At 53.0% G+C, this 16,992-nt stretch overlaps 1 protein-coding gene across 3 annotated transcripts in view; it reads right to left on the bottom strand.

The window, feature by feature from the left end:
- The window catches only part of UHRF1 (ubiquitin like with PHD and ring finger domains 1), a 46,830-nt gene extending 33,251 nt beyond the window's left edge, over positions 1-13,579 (bottom strand). Inside the window, exons 1-4 of one of the 3 annotated variants that reach the window (XM_064280335.1) lie at positions 13,473-13,579; positions 12,107-12,269; positions 5,184-5,444; positions 46-206 (exon numbers count right to left, since the gene is read on the bottom strand). In XM_064280335.1, coding sequence (XP_064136405.1) covers positions 46-206; positions 5,184-5,444; positions 12,107-12,259 — 575 coding nt within the window. In that variant the 5' untranslated portion in view covers positions 12,260-12,269; positions 13,473-13,579. Of the gene's footprint in view, positions 1-45; positions 207-5,183; positions 5,445-11,071; positions 11,998-12,106; positions 12,270-12,857; positions 12,945-13,472 lie in introns of those variants that run through there. The other 2 variants (XM_064280336.1, XM_023540703.2) reach the window with 2 other exon arrangements.
- Positions 13,580-16,992: the final 3,413 nt, after the last annotated feature.

Genomic DNA, 16,992 nt, shown 5'->3' with positions numbered 1-16,992 from the left:
ACTGCCCCAGGTACCGTCACCAGCCCTGGGCCAGGCGACACTCACTCGTCGTATTTCACATGGTAGATGACATCATCCTCCGGGGCCGGGCTGGAGGTGGAGCTGCAGGGCTCCTCTGGTGAGGGCCCCTTCCTGGTCACTCTGACCACCTGTGCCTCGAACCACGCACCCATGTTTGTGTCACGAGCGTCGATGTATTCATTGACCTGCAATCAAGCAAGGAACATGGATCAGTAAAACTCACACGGGCCCATCATGGTCCCTGGGATGAAGGTCCCAGAGTATGGGGAGGGCTCAGAGCTGGTTGCAAACTCAACCACCTACAACACAGCTTCTCAGCCTTCATACTGCTGACAGGGGGGCTAGATCAGCCTCTGGGGCGGGGCCGTCCTGTGAACTGTAGGGTGATGGGCAGCACCCCTGGCCTCCACCCACTGCATGCCAGGAGCATCTCCCCCCCTCCGCATCGTGACAATCACAAATGTCCCCAGACACTGCCCAGTATCCCCTGAGGGCAGAATCACTCCTCAGTGAGAACTTCTGGGTTAGGGGCTTCCACTGACCCCCAAGAGAATCTGCGTCCCATAATCATCAGACCTACTGGCGTCGTAGGACGCTGCCCACATTTAAATCCGCACACCGAGTGGGGAGAGGAGAGGAGTGGAATCACAGGAGCTGGAGGGTCACCCTGGTTTACACCATCTGACCCATCGGGAGTTTATTCTGTTGTATGGTGTAAGTTAGGGACTGAACTCAATTTTTCCCAATAATTAACATAGGGCTTCTTCCCCTCAGCACTGCTGACATAGGGCTCAGGTCCTTCTCTGCTGAGGGGCCATCCTGTGCACTGCAGGGTGAGGGGCAGCATCCCTGGCCTCCATCTACTCAATGCTGGGGGCAGGGGTTGCCAAGTGGCCCCCCTGGTGAGAACCCCTAGCCTCTAAGTAAAGGGTGAAGCAGGCCCTGTTGCTGAACTTGCACACTAGGAATGCTGACGTGACAAACGATGTCACGTATCTATTTACCACCCACCCACTGCCATCGAGTGGATTCTGACTCATAGCATCCCCACGTGACAGAGTAGAGCTGTCTAGGGTTTACAAGGCATAGCTTTCTCCTGCAGAGTGGACAATGGGTTCGAAGCACCGAGCACTTAACCACTGTACCACCAGGACTCCTTTGTATTTACCACAACTAAAAAAAAAATTGTTTTTTTAAAAAAAAAGGAATCAAAGGAAGACCATGCTTCTCAAAATTATTTCTCATGGTTAAATACTTGCACCCTGAAGTGTCCCTTATGGGGTGCTGGGTAAATGAATAGTGGAGTCACTCAGCAGAACTCTCTGTTGTTACCGGGTTGGGAAAGACTGCTGTCTGCTAACAGGAGATGACCTTCACCATACATTAAGTGAGAAAAAATGGCTTATAGTTTAGAAAAAGGAGGCCTGGTGACACAACGGGTAAACACTTGGCTGTTAACCAAAATGGTGGCAGGTCAAACCCACCCAAGGGCTCCAGCTCCAAGGGAGAAAGACCTGGCAATCTGCTTCCATAAAGATTGTTGCTGTTAGGTGCCGTCAAGCTGACTATGACTCATGGTGACCCCATGTGACAGAGAACTACCCCATAGGGTTTTCTAGGCTGTGATCTTTACAAGAGCAGGTGGCTAGGTCTTTTCTCCCATAAAGATTACAGCCTAGAAAACCCTGTGGGGCAGCTCTCCTTTTGTCATATGCGGGGGGGGGGGCGGGGAGGGGTCACCAGGTGTCAAAAATCGACAACAGCACCCAACAACGATGTGTACCCTAGAAAAAAACTTTTAGAACAAGCAGGAAGCGGTTCCCCCAAGGCCAGCGGGGGACTGGAGGGCAGGCGCGTTATCTTAACCGAGGCCTCTGCCGCTCGGCTCCGGCCCCGCAGCAGGAACAGCAGCCCAGGGAGGCCAGAACTGCCCATGTTTTCAGAAGGCAGAAATCTGGATCTCTACGTGACATTTCCTCATGCTCAGGTGGTAGCAGGGAATTCAGATACTTTACAGCCACAGCAAAGCCCCAAGAGACGACATCTGCCGGCCTCCGACACAGAACTTTGCCTTCCAGGGTCACAAAAGAATCCCTAGATTCCAGCGTGACCCCATGTTCACCGTGGCACTGCTCACAATCGCCACAGATGGAGACGACCCACGGGACCGTCACCAGGCGAGTGGATTACCGCAGCGTGGTCGGTCGGCTGCAGAGTAGACTATTGCTCAGCCACCAAGAGAGACGAAGCCCTGACGTGTGCCACGCCATGGATGAGCCTTGGAGACGTTATGCTGAATGGAGTAAGTCACGAAGGGACAAATATCATATGATCCCCCTTGTATGAATACCTAGAACACTGGCATGTAAGTAAATGCGCAGACAGGAAGTAGATTAGTGGCTGCTGAAGGGCAAGGGGGAGTTCTTGGATCACGCGAATGGTTACGCACTTGGCTACTAACTGAAAGGTTGCTGGTTTGAATTCACTCAGAGGTGCCTCAGAAGAAAGGCCTGCTGTGGGGACCGTGATCTCAAGGAAACATCTCGCTTAACGGGCATAACACAGTTTATGAAGAAAACGTTCTACATTCTACTGTGGTGAGGAGCGTCTGGGGTCCTGAAAGCCTGTGAGTGGCCATCTAGGATGCTCCACTGGTCTCACCCTTCGGGAGCAACTAAAGACACACGGGAAAGATTAGCCCAAAGGACTAAAAGACCACATCTACCACAGCCTCCACCAGACTGAGTCCAACACAACGAGATGGTGCCCGGCTACCACCACTGACTGCTCGGGCAGGGATCACAATAGAGGGTCCTGGAGAGAAACATAGAACAAAATTCTAACTCCAAAGGAAAGACCAGACTTGCTGGCCTGACAGAGAATGGAAAAATCCTGACAGTATGGCCCCTGGACACCCTTTCAGCTCAGTAATGAGGTCACTCCTGAGGTTCACCCTTCAGCAAAAGACTGAACAACAGGCCCATGGAACAAAAGAAGACTAAATGGGCACACTGGCCCCACGGCAGCAATTAGAAGGCAAGAGGGAACAGGAAAGCTAGTAATACAGAACTCAGGGTTAAGAAGGGAGAGTGCTGACACGTCATGGGGTTGTTAACCAATGTCATACAACAATGTGTGTACTAACTGTTTGATAAGAAACTAGTTTGTTCTGTAAACCTTCATCTAAAGTACAATAAAAAATTAAAACAACAAGAACAAAAACATCTTTAAAAGAAGAAGAAGAAAGGCCTGGCAATCTATTTCCAAAAAATCAGTCACTGAAAATCCTGTAAAGCACAGCTCCACTCGGACACTCATGGGGTCGCCAAGAGTCAAAGTCAACTCTAGTCAACTCTACGGCAACAGGCTTTGTTTTCTGTTTTTTTAGGAGCTGAGGGAAAGGGTAACCAGAAACGACTGCTAACGAGTATGGGGTATGTACTGCGGAGGAAAAATTGTCCTACAACTGCACTGTGAGGATGGTCACGCAGCTCGGTGAACCTACTAAAAAAATCACTGAATCGCACACTTTAAAAGGATGAATTGTGTGGTGTGTGAATTAAACCACTATAAAGGGGCCTTTATTTTAAATTAGCGGAAAGGTGACACAGTGGTTGACAGCTCAGCTGATAACCAAAAGGTTGGCGGTTCAAACCCACTAGCTGCTCATTGCAAACCCCGTGCGGCAGTTCTACTCTGTCCTAGAGTGTCACTAGGAGTCGGAATCAACACCACAGCAATAGGTTTGGTTTGGGGGGGTTTTTTGGAATCAGGAAGGAGGGGGCTGACTGCTCAATGGGTACCCGTTACTAGTTGCCATTGAGTCAGCTCTGACTCACAGCACTCCCACACACGTCAGAGTGGAGCTGTGCTCCAAAGGCTTGTCAATGGCTGGTTTTTCACGAGTAGATCTCCAGGCCTTTCTTCCGAGGAGCCTCTGGGTGGACTCAAACCTCCAACCTTTTGGTTAGCAGCCAAGCATGTTAACCGTCTCTACCACCCAGGGCCTCCACTCAGTAGGTAAAGGGTCTCCTTCTGAGGTGATCAAAACGATCCGAAACATAGGGGAAGGCTCACTCCTTTTGACAGGGTCTTCCCAAAAGAACACAGAGACCCCAAAAAGGGGTTTGGGATAGTAGGCTGGAAGGAAGTCATCCTGGCCATCTGTGGGATAGGGAAGGGAAGGGGGTGGGCACAGTCAGTGAGAGCGCAGAAACAGGTTTGCTGGGAGCAGCCAGACCTCGGTGAAGGCAGATGGGATCTGTGAGCTGGATCCGGTCAGCTCAGCTCTGGAATTTCTCAGCTCCACTTGGGAGCTGGGAATGGGAATGAAGAGCCTCGGTGGGAGGAACACCCAGGGGCAGGGGGCGTACACCGTGGTCGCCATTCAGGGCAGCAGCTGCCAGGCTGGGGTGGATGGTGTAACAGGTTAAATAACAGCACTCCAAAACAGACACATCCGTGTCCTATCCCCGTACCTGTGAATGTGGCCTTATAAGGAAATGTGGTCTTTGCAGATGTAATAAAGTTAAGGATCTCGAGATAAGATCATTCTGGATTTGAGTAGGCCCCAAATCCAATGAAGTCATCCTTAAGAGAGAAAGGAGAGGGAGGTATGACACACAGAGACACAGAGGGAAATGCCATGCGAGGATGACGGCAGACTGGAGGGCAGCCACAAGCCAAGAAACGCCAAGGATCCCCAGCTGGGGAGAAGCAGGAAGTTCATCCTCCCTCGGAGCCTCCAGAAGGAAGCAGGGCTGCCAACACCTTCACTTCACACTTCTGGCTTCCCCAACTGTGAGAGAATAAATTTCTGTTGTTTTAAATCCCCCCAAAAAGTTTTGGAACTAGTTACGGTGATGGTTACACAAACACTGTGAATGTAGTAAATGCCAGTGAACTGTATATTCTAAACTGGTTGATTCTATATTATACGAATTTGACCTAAAAAAACAATTCCTACAAGGAACCTTCTGGAAACTTACTGTGGGCTGTTTTCCCTGCAGGATGGAGGCTGCCCAGGCCCCAGCGATGAAGAGGGAGCTGGCCTGCATTCAGCGAGCTTCTGGCCAGGCAGATGGCGGGGCCAGAGACGCCGGCAGGGAGTGGGGCGCGCTCCCCCAGCCAGGCAGGAGGAGGCCGCCCCCTAGCCTGCTTACCTTGTAGAGGCCGAGCTCCGTCTCGTCCCACACGTCCTCGCCTGCTAAGCCGGCCTTCCCGTCGGTCTCTGAGGCTGCCTCACCGTGGTTGGACGACTTGTCTGACTCGCTCTGGCCCAAGCAGCAGCCTGAGTCGGTGTCGGACAGCTCGGAGTCACGCTCCTTGCTGCTGGGGGGCAGCACGAGGCTCTGGCGGACCAGCAGCTGGATGGTGTCGTTCAGGCGGACATCATAGTCGAAGAGAGTGTGGCCGTCTTCCATCTGCAGGGACAAGGAGGAAGTCACCAGACACATACTGAGCGTTTGCTGGCCACCAGCAGGCCTAGTCCAGGCACCGCAAATACAGGCAGGAAAAAACTACCGAGTCTCGAACTAGAGCAGGTTAAAACCAAATAAACAAAGTCTGTTGCTGTCAAGTCGATTCCAAACCACAGTGACCCCATGGGTTACAGAGCAGAACTGTTCCACAGGGTTTCCTAGGGTGCAATCTTTACGGAAAGGAGCCCTGGTGGTGCAGTGGTTAAAGCACTCGGCTGCTAACTGAAAGGTAGGTGGTTCTAACCCACCAGCCACTCTGTGGGAGAAAGATGTGGCAGTCTGCTCCCGTAAAGATCACAACCTTGGAAACCCTATGGGGTAGTCTGGCAGTCCTACAGGGTCGCTACAAGTCAGAATTGAGGGCAATGGGTTAATCTTTATAGAAGTTGCCAGGGCTTTCTTCCAAGGCTCCTCTCAGTGGACTCAAACCACCAACCTTTCGGCTAGCAGCTGAGCTCTTAACCGTTTGCACCACCCAGGGCCTCCCGAGGTCAGGCAGTGGGACAATAAAAGCCGCTCTACACCTGCGTGGTGCACCCTGCTCAGCAGCACCGCCACACCCTTCCCCAGGTCCCTAAGGCCCTCTCTAAGGAGGTGGGGAGAGGGCTCCTAGTGTTAGGCGCCAAGTGCCTCCGTGCACACACACAACATTATCCCAACCTGTGCCAGGGTGCACGTGGGGCTTCAGGGGAGTTTTTCTTAGGACGTGATGTGGTTTGCAGCTGTTTCTTACAGCAAACACGCAATGACAGAGAATCAGCCCTTATCACCAAGCCTCAATCAGGGGCAATTCTGCCCCCAGGACACTGGCTGGAGATACCTGTGGTTGTCATGACTGGGGGCGCTACTGGCACTGAGTGGGTGGAGGCCAGGGATGCTGCTCAACACCCTACATGGCACAGGGCAGCCCCAACCCAGAGAATGACCCAGCCCCAAATGTCAACAGTACAGAGGTTGAAAGACCCTTAACCGTATGAACCTAAACCAAACCCAACCAAACTCTTTGCCGTGGAGTCAGTTGTAAGTCATATGACCCTACAGGACAGAGAAGAACTACCCCTCAGGGTTTACAAGGCTGTAATCTTTATGGAAGCTGACTGCCACACCTTTTTCCTATGGAGTGGCTGGTAAATTCAAACCACGGATCTTTTGGTTAGCAGCCAAGCTTTTAACTACTACGGCACCAGGGCTCCTTATACAGACCTAAGGAGACCTAAAATCCCAAGATGCATTTACTCTTTAAGGCTCTTGCTCAAGTCTTATCCACCCCAGGACAGCTTCTCTGATCCATTAGCCCCATCCATCACTATTCATTCCTGTACCCTAATTTCTCCCCACTGAAATCCCTGGGTGGTACAAATGGTTAACATTCTTGCTGCTAACCAAAAGTTTGGAGGTTTGAGTCCACCCAGAGTCACCTCAGAAGAAAGGCCTGGCAACCTACTTCTGAAAACAGCCACTGAAAACCCTATGGAACGCAGTCCTACTCTGACATGGGGTCACTATGAGTTGGAGTCAACTCAATGGCAAAGGGAACATCTTGCTTTCCCCTTCCTGTTCACCCAGGGCATGACGAGCCTCCCAGGTGCCTGGGACCATGCCAGGTACCACATGCAGGCCAGAGCAAGGGAGACCCAGTGCCAGCTTCCAACTCAGGACCAGGGGAGAGCTGTGTCACCAGGCAGAGATGAGGCTGCTATGTGTCAAAAATCAACTCGACAGCACACACCACCACCATCGAGTTTCTAACGTGGTACAAAACGGCAGACAGAAGCCACATGAACAAACGACCTCCGGGGTCCTCAATCGTTTTGAAGTGTTTAAGGAGGTCTCAAGACCAAAGTTTGAAAACTGCTGCCCTAGGAAAGCCCTTGTAACAAAGTGCACCAGGAGACCTATTCAAGAATATTCTGCTACTCTGTCCGATAGGGTCACTATGAGTCGCAATTGACTCGACAGCGATGGGTTTTTTTGTACAGCTCCTAACAGGAAAACCTGCACACGACAAGCAGAGTCTAGAGCCTGGATCAAAGCACTGACGTGTAATTGGGAAACTATGGAAAGCAAGAGAGATCTAAGTAAAGTTTTACTGGCACACAGTTGCACCTATTTGTTCATGTTGTCGGCTACTTGGTCCTAGAAAGGCACATTTGAGCAGTCCAGAGACAGTAACGGCCTGCAAAGGCACAATATTTACTGGTTATTGTTAGGTGCCGTCTAGTCGATTCTGACTCATAACAACCCTACGGGACAGAGTAGAGCTGCCCCAGAGGGTTTCCCAGGGCATAGTTGCTATAAATCCGAATCGACTCGAAAGCAACGGGTTTGGTTTTTTGGTTAACCTTTACAGAAGCAGACTGCCAGGTCTTTTTCCCACAGAGCCATTGGGTGGGTTCGAATCTTTGGGTTAGCAGCCATCAGAGCTGTTTTAAATATTTACTATAGGCCTTTCCAGAAACACTTTGCTGACTTTTGGCTTGGGGAGGAGGGCCACAGTGCAAGGACCCTGGTCGCGGGCCCCTCCCTCACACGGCCTGCAGCACAGACCTCTGAGGGACAGCCATCAAATTTGCAGCCTGGCCCTCCCCTCCAGGCACACAGAAAGGCCAGTCGAGCAGAACATTCAGTGTGCCACTGTGATGCAAAGGACCCTTACACAGCCATTCCCAGGCCACTGGTTCGGCTGACCTGTCAGACTGACCTGAGCGTGGTCTATGGGGCAGGCGTGCCCCGTTTGGCTATTTCCCTCATGCAAACTATCTACTAAACAGGTACTTCTCAGCCAGGGTGATTCGTCTCCCGGGGGACATCTGTGATTGTCACAACTTGAGGGGGTGCTACTGGTATCAAGGGGTGGAGGCCTGGGATGCTGCTCAACGCCCTACAGTGTCCAGGACAGCCCCACCCCAGAGAGGGCTCCAGCCACTGTGTCAGCAGTGCCAAGGGAGTGGGGAGAAACTCAGTTAAGTGACTTATTGAGCCTTGACTGCGAGCCAGGCTCGGGCTCAGCCCTTCATGTACACGCCACACTGAACTGTCACAGCCCCGTCATGTGGCAGGTCCTGAATTAGCCCCATGTGAAAGGTGAGGAGGCCATGGAGGCAGAGAGCGAGGCGCTGGGAGAAGCATGACCAGCCTTGAGATTCCGTACAGTGCACAGCATTGTACCTGAACGCGTTAAAGAAGCCATAAATGACAGCTATTGTCACTGCCATGGGCAGCCAAAAAAAAAAAAAAGGCACCAGATGCCTCCCGCCTTTGCCCAGGCTGGGCCTGCGGCCTAAGTCCCTTCCCCCACGTGGCTCCTCACATTTCCGCCAATCAAGCAACAGAACCACCAGCCTACTCAGCCGAGGTAAGACTATCTCGAACCCTTCCACATCCCGAAGACTCAACCGTGTTCCCTGACAACCTCGCTGCTGACCTAGTACTGCTATGCAATATTGCTTTAAAAAAAAAGAAAAATTGTGAACTCTCTAGAACATTCTATAAAAATAAGTCACTTCCCACCCACTAGAAATCGCACGGCTTTGTATCTGCTAGTAGTCCGGCTTCTGTGCAGACTTTACCCGCTGCAATGTGCCGCTCTGTGCCTTTGTCCCCACCCTCCCATCTCCGTCCACACTTGCGAAGGGCCACGGCGCTTACAAAGCCGTGCAACCTTGAGGAAATTGCATCACAGCTCCGGAGCCTGGTTTTCTTACCCAGGAAACAGAAACTGCACATTCCTCACACGGGGAGGCGTCGGGGCCTCCACAGGGATCGGGAGGCACCCTCACAGAGCCGCCATGTGGGGAAGGAACGTCAGGGAAGGGGGATAAAAGGCAGTTATACTGGCTCCAGAGTCCCTGGGTGGTATAAACAGTTAAAGCACTCAGCTGCTGACTGAAAGGTTGGCGGTTCAAGTCCACCCCCAGGCACCTTCGGAAGAAAACCCATTGCTATCAAGTCGATTCCAGCGACCCTATAGGACAGAACTGCCCCATAGAGGTGCCAAGGAGTGGCTGGTGGACTCAAACTGCCAACCTTTTGGTTAGAAGCTTGAGCACTTAACCACTGTGCCACCAGGGCCCAACGTGGAAGAAAGGCCTTGCGACCTATTTCTGAAAAGCCAGCCATTGAAAAGCCTATGGAGAGTCAATGTCATAAATGGTACATGGAGAAACTGTTGAACCGGTGTATGTTTTCCTGTATATATTCTCAACAACAACAAAATAAATAAAATTTAAAAAAAAAAAAGCCTATAGAGTCCAGTTCTACTCTGACATACATGCGATCACCATGAGTCAGCATCGACTTGACGGCAACTAGTTTAAAATCTAAAGGGAGGGAGTTTAGGTGTTGGTGTTTCTTTCAACTTTTCTGTCTGTTTGAAATCTTTCATCGTAAGTATGGAGGGTGGTAAGAGAGAAGGCATAAAAATTAAAATACTGACACACAGAAGGCACTCAGAGAGATCTGCTCCCTTTTTAAAAGGGCTCATGTCTAACCCACCTGTTATCAGTTGACTTGGATTTCCTCAAAAAGGTACGTTTAAGTCCTAAACCCCAAGACCTATGAATGTGACCCTTGTTTGGAAATAGGGTCTCTACAGATGTAACTGGTTAACATCAGGTCATACTGGAGAAGCCCAATCCCAGCTGCTGGCGAGTCGACCCGACTCATGGGGACCCTATGTGTGTAGAACAGAGCTGTGCTCCATAGGGTTTTCACCGGCTGATTTTTCAGAAATCTATCTCCTGGCCTCTGTCCTCAAAAATGAAGACACAGACCGAAAAGGCAGTGGGCAGACAGCAGCAGAGCCTGGAGTAACGGTGGTTACATGAGCCCAGGAACACCAGGGACCACCCAAAGCTAGAGGACACAAGAAAAGGATCCTCCCCAGAGCTTCAGGTGGAGAACGGCCTGCCAAGACTCTGAATTCGGCCTCCTGGCCTCCAGAACGTTGAGACCTTAAATGTCTGTTGTTTTAAGCCAACCAGTTTGTGGTATTTTGGTCCAGCTGCCCTAGGAAATGAATATACCGAACTCAGCAGCCACACACAGGGGGTTTTCCAAAATGATCTGTTAACTGCAGGCCCCTGCACTGAATAAGCAAACTGAATGGCAAACAGAAGTCAGTTTGGATGGAACAAAACTGAGCTGCTGTCACAGAAGACGAGGGAGAAGAAAGAAGGAAGAGGAGGGAAAAGAAGAGGAGGAGGAAGACAAAGAGGAGGGGGAGGAAGAAGAGGATAAAGAGGAAGAAGAGGTGGAGGAGGAGGAGCAAGAGGAGGGATAAAGCAAGTCCTGGAGCTCCACGCCACTCCCAACCAGCTTTCTCCCCACACCTATCTCCAGAGCGGCGGAATTCAAAAGCCACATGGCTGCAGTCAAATCTTCAGGTTCCCAGGACAGGCAGGGCGGGTTAACGCAAATTCTTAAGGCCTTCAAATCATTGCCTCGTTTACAGGAAGGAGGCTAAAGAAGGCCTCCCAGGGGACCACAAGCCCAAGAAATTAATCATCACGTCTCATTTCAAGTCAGCACCCAGGATCCTCCCAACCCCCAGAAACCCGGGCCAAGCTCACCCGCATTTGCTCTTCAATCCAGACGCCAGATGGCAGCAGTGACCAGCGCGAGACGCCACAACAACAGGAGTGGGACTCCAAGGCGCGCCAATTGACTACTTTTAAGCCCAAACGATATCTGCGCCCGTCCCCAGGGTCCATTTGACTCCCAGATGGCTCTAGCAGACAGACCAACACTTTCTGCCATGCCGTCTTATCCCACCCGGGAAATCTCACTCACGGTATGCCCCGCTGTCCTCCAAAGACACCAGGAGCAACAGAAACCCCCAGGGGGCCTGGGTAAAGTGTCCAGAATGGGAGCAGCTGTTAGAGCAGGAGTGGCCATTTTAAATGCTACCACAGCCTAAGGAAAGAATAAGACTGGGGACCAGCAGGCCCCGCGCCCTTGCTGAGAGCACAGCCGCCATTCCCGGCTTCTTGTTGTTGCTGGGTGCGTGGAGTCGATTCCGACTCATAGCAACCCCGTGTGACACAGTATAACTGCCCCATAGGGTTTTCTACGCTGTAATCTTAATGGGAGCAGATCGCCAGGTAGCCAGCTAAAAAGCGGCCCCAGAGTGGTAGAGATTCCTGATTCGTAAGCACCCCTTTGAGAAAACCAATCCACATTTCTAGAAAACAGACCCTGTGAAACCGAACGCTAAATAGGTACATACTTGGAGAGTATGCTTTAGAGAAAATCCCTATCCCTTCTGCCCAGTCTGAGTGATGATTCTAGATCTTTCCTCTAAATTCATCCGCACCCTGTTGGCCACCTCCAACTTCTGGAAATGCTTTTCGGGGGAGCTTAAAAAACAAAAAAGGCGTTTAAAAGCCCAAACCCTACAACTGCCGGCCCAGCGTGTCAATCTGCAAGCCAGGCCTTTGTTCCCCAGCCGGCATTTGAGGCTTCTGTGGACTTCTCCTTCCGGGAGACGTGAAGCGGACCGGATGAGGGGGGGAGAAGGTGTCTGCCAGTGGCGGCTGAGGCGCGGTGCCTGGACCAGGCTGAGAACAAAGGTGCCGGGCAGCGGGCGGCCTCCAGGGCAGGTTTACCTGCTTGCCCCTGTAGAAGAGCCTCTGCAGGCCAGGCTCCACGTGGAACAGCTCCTGGATCTTCCGCCGCAGCTCCTCCACCTTGGTCAACCTGGACAGCGAGTCCACAGAGTGGGCCTCCTTGCCGTCCATGGTACGCACTTGGATCCACATGGTGTCGGGGCTGAGAAAGGGAGAAAGCAGGATATGGGGCGGTCAGTTCCGCCGCCACTAAGCCATACTCCGGCCAGCGTTGCTTTTGTCTAGTCGGTGGGCACCAGGAAACTTCCAGAACGCCCTCCCACCCGCTCTGGGCCCCATAGATGGCCAGACCTGGGGCAGGGCCAGGCTGAGGGAATTATGGAATGAATGCATTAATGAATGGCCGGGGAGAGGAAGTTAAGGGAGGACCAAGGAGGTCCCGGACCACCCAGTCCCACCCAAGCCCTCTGCACAGAGGAAAACATCAACGTCCAGGGAAGGTGGACCGGCCAAAGGAGCCCAGCCAAACAGCGAGTTGCCAAGTTCGTTCGTTCATTCATTGCTCGGATTCATATTTCGGAAGAGGGAATTCCAAAAGTCCGGCACCGGCTGAAACTTCCGAACTCCTCCAAGAACTCAGTGAAGGGGGCCTGGGCGTAGGCCCCCACCTGAGCCCCGCTGGCCCCGGGACCCCTCGGTGTCCCCCCCAGGCGCGTGCGCGCCCGGCCCCGCGGTGGCCATGGCAACCGGGCGCCCCGTCCCGGCCGCCCCCGCGCTTGCCGCCACTCACCTCAGCCCGGCGGCGGCGGCCAGGCTCGCTGGCAGGTTCCCGCGCGCCGGCTCGCACACCCGGGACCCTCGACCCCGACCGCGGTCTCCTCCTGCCCGCGCGGGCCGCGCCAGCGAGCCCACGCCCACCCCCACCTCGGGGACCGGCCAAGGGGGCCCCACTCGCCAAGGCCCGCCCCTTCACTTGAGCCGCCTCGTTTATTGGCTCCGCCTTGTCCGGCCGCCCCGCCCCACTCGGTCTTCATTGGTCCAGACGCGCCCGGGGAACGCAGGGCGCGCGAAATCAGGCTCGGGCGCGACAATTGAATCGCGGGGCGCCCGGCGCGCAGGCGCGGAGCCTGACATCCTCCCCCGCGGCCCTCCCCCACCTGGCCCGCGCGACCCCCGGCGGGATCCTGGAACGCTCGGCTCCTTCCGCCGGGCTTGGAGTCCCCGGGCGCGGCCCTCAGGGCTGGCCGGGGAGGTCCCGGGACGCATGCAGCCCAGAGCAGGCACCCGTGCGCCCCATGCTGGCCGCGCGTCCCGGCCGCTCGGGGAAGTTCTGCAAAGTCCCCGAGGCCGGTGCACCGCGCGCCCCCCGACCCAGGCTGGCTCCGGGGCCTGCCGTGCCGCTCACCTCGTCTGCCGGCCGTATCCTCTCGCCTGCTTGCGCGCCTGGCCCAGCTGGGGGTGGCGTGGACCCGCGTGCGTGGCCCGATCCTCGCGCGAACGTGCCTGTGATCCGGAGCGCGCGGACGGCCACCACTGCCCGCCGCGCTGCCAGCCACTCTGATTTTTTTCCCGCGAAAACTCGGCGTTTGGGAGTTGCAGGGCCGCGGGAGGCCGCTCCGGGGGCGGGCGCCTGCGTAGTGATTGGCCGCCACAGTGGCGGGAAGAGAGAAAGAGGGTGGGGGACGCCCCCGCCTCTGCCCACCCCCCTCCGCCGCGCCCCGCCCAGCCCTGAGCGCTCTGCTGGGCGCGCCCAGCGTGCAACGGGCCCTGTGGCAGCCCCTGACCCCCCCATGTGCCCCCCTGAACTTCTAAGGATCCCCCAGGGTAGGGACCTCCTGACCTTTTAAGTCCGTTCTCGTAGCCCCCTCCCTGGGCACGCATTGACCAGTAGGGCCAGGAAGGCCGAAATCATGTCTAAATACTGCGGAAGAATTAGGGGCCGCCCTACAAGACCACCTGCACCCGATGGCCCGTCTGATGGCCCCCAGCCCCACTTTCTTGCGGCAAGGTCCGCCAGCACTCCCCACCGGACCCACCCGCAGGGCTTGTTTGCTGGGTTTTCCCGCCTTGTTTTCCCGCCTTCTGGGGCTGTCCAGGCGGGCAGGGCGGCCCTGCCCCCTCCGCCCTGCCTGCTTCTCTCTGGCCAGTCCAGGCGGGCACACAGTGACCCATGCCGGACACCTACAGCGGCCAGACAGGGTGCTCGGGGCTGGGAGTGTTGCTCCACAGAGGGTGGCGGGGAAGGCAGACCCGGTCAGTGATCTCAGGGAGGGGAAATTCTGTCTGGGGAGGCCAGCAAGAAGTAATGAGTAAAGCAGATAATTTCAGCAAATAACCCATGCTAAGAAGACAGGACAATGGCTGGCGAGTGACCGTTGTCCACGTGGCAGGGAGGGAGGATATTCTGGTTGGGGTGGACCAGTGGGCCTCTCTGAGTAGGTGACATTTGAGCTGTGATCTGAGATGAGAAGCCACAGACAGATTGGACGAGGAGGGAAGGGCAAATTCAGTGGCCAGAAAAGGCTTAGAGGTGTTGAGGTGAATTGAGCAAAGGGGAGGGCAGGAGGGGACAAGGCCAGCGGGATGTCCTGGAAGACCTCACAGGCCACAGAGAGGACTTTGGTCTTTCTCCCGAAAACAGTGCACACCACGGGAGGGCCGTGAGCAGGAAGGGATGAGTTTTGACGTAGCTTATTACAGGCTCCCTCTGGCCGTGGGCTAAGTCCCTTCTATTTTGGCCCTGGTGCTCTGGTCTCATTTCCCCAAGTGGTTGGCAGAATAATGGCCCCCAACAATGTCCAGTCCTACTCCCTGGGACCTGTGAATGGGTTACCTTCCATGATAAAAGGAACCCTGGCGCCGTAACGGTTAAGCACTTGGCTGCTAACTGAAAGGCTGGTGGTTTGAACCCACCAGCCGCTCTGCAGGAGAAAAGATCTATAAAGATTTGTTGTTGTTGTTGTAGTTAGGTGCTGTTGAGTTAGTACTGACTCATAGCAACCCTATGCACAACAGAACAAAACACTGCCCTGCCCGGTCCTGCACCATCCTTACGGTCGTTGCTTACTTAAGCCCATTGTTACAGCCACTGTGTCAATTCATCTCGTTGAGGGTCTTCCTCTTTTTCCTCTGACCCTCTACTTTGCACTCATAGTGACCCTATATGACAAAATGGAACTGTCTCAAAGGGTTTTCTAGGCTGTAATCGTTACATGTTTTCACCTGTAGGGATTACAGCATAGAAAACCCTATGAGACCTGTAAAGATTAAAAAAAAATTACAGCCTAGAAAACCCTATGAGACAGTTCTACTCTGTCCTATAGGGTCACTAAGACTCGAAATTGACTAGGCGGTACCTAACAGCATGGCAAAAGGGACTTTGGAAATGGGATGAAATCAAGGATATTGAGATGGGGAGAGTATCCCGAATTATCTGGGTGCTCCTGTCATTGCAAGTGTCTTTATTAGAAGGGAGGCAGAAGAGTCAGAGAAGGAGATGAGATGGCAGAAGCAGAGATTGGAATGAAGTTGCCACAGGGCAAGGAATATGGGAAGCATTTCCTGTGAGTTGCTGTTGAGTCAGTTCCGACTCATAGCGATCCCATGTGTGCAGCGTAGAGCTGCTCCAAGGGGTTTTCAAGCTGTGATCTTTCAAAAGCAGATCTCTAGGGCTGTCTTCCAAGGTGCCTCTGGATGGGTTCTAACCACCAATCTTTTGACTAGTAGTCAACCACTTAACCATTTGCGCCAAGAAATGGATTCTCCCTTAGACTCAATCTCCAGATGTAATGCAGCTCTGCCAACACTTTGATTTTAGCTTGTAACAGCCATTTTAGACTTTTGGCCTTCAGAGCTATAAGATAATACATTTGAGTTGTTTTAAGTCACTGTGTTTGTGGACATTTGTTATAGCAGCAATAGGAGACTAATACACTCCCAACTATGATGTCTAGATGCAGAGACAGCTGTTAACTTTCTCCAACTTCAGGTCTTGGTCAACGCCACTGAATGCATTTCCGGACCCTCAGCCATCAGCCCTGTATAGACAATGTAATGAGTGTGAGCAAGTATCAAGGAGGCCTACCTGAGTTTGTGAGGCAAGCTATTGTCGTTAGGTGCCATCAAGTCGGTCCCAACTCATAGCAACTCTATGTGCAACAGAACGAAACACTGCTTGGTCCTGTGCCATTCTTAGAATCGTTGCTGTGCTTGAGCCCACTGTTGCAGCCACTGTGTCAATCCATCTCATTGACGGTCTTCCTCTTTTTCACTGACCCTCTACTTTACCAAGCATGATGTCCTTCTCCAGGGACTGGTCCCTCCTGATAACATGTCCAAAGTTAGGGCTTCCATATCAAGAACGCCTGCTGCAGGAACCTGGCATTTTCCTGTTTGTGTCTGGTGTTGCAAAAACTCAACATGGCAGAAAGGGAATAAAATTCTTCATGTATACTTCAGAGTGGAGGGGTGGCCAGCCCAGGTCCCTTTGGTATATGAAGTTAAATAATGTAGAGAGAGATGTGTGGATTTTCCTGAAGAAAAGTCGTTGAGGCCAGGCAATGTAGGGTCCCATTTCTCTAATCATTCAAAAAAAATTGGCGAGGTGAACCAATGGTCCTCTCTGAGTAGGTGACATTTGAGGGGTGAGCCTCAGAAGGGTTGCTCACGTTAATAATTAATAAACACATATAAGAGACTATGCCTGGGAAGTAGTTTGACAATTTTCAAAAAGTTAAACATAGAATTACCATTGTTTTTGTTGTTAGTTACCATCAAGTTGATTCCAACTCATTACAACCCTATATGTGCAGAGTAGAATTGTCTTCCATAGGGTTTCAAGGCTGTGACTTTTCAGAAGCAGACAGCCAGGCCTGTCTTCCAAGGCACCTCGGTTGTTAGGAACTGCCAACCTTTTGGTTAGTAGT

This window comes from Loxodonta africana, chromosome 3 (assembly GCF_030014295.1).
Source record: "Loxodonta africana isolate mLoxAfr1 chromosome 3, mLoxAfr1.hap2, whole genome shotgun sequence".
NCBI classification, from domain to species: domain Eukaryota; kingdom Metazoa; phylum Chordata; class Mammalia; order Proboscidea; family Elephantidae; genus Loxodonta; species Loxodonta africana.
Note: the sequence above shows the minus strand (reverse complement) of the source record. Positions and strands in the feature narration are given on the sequence as shown.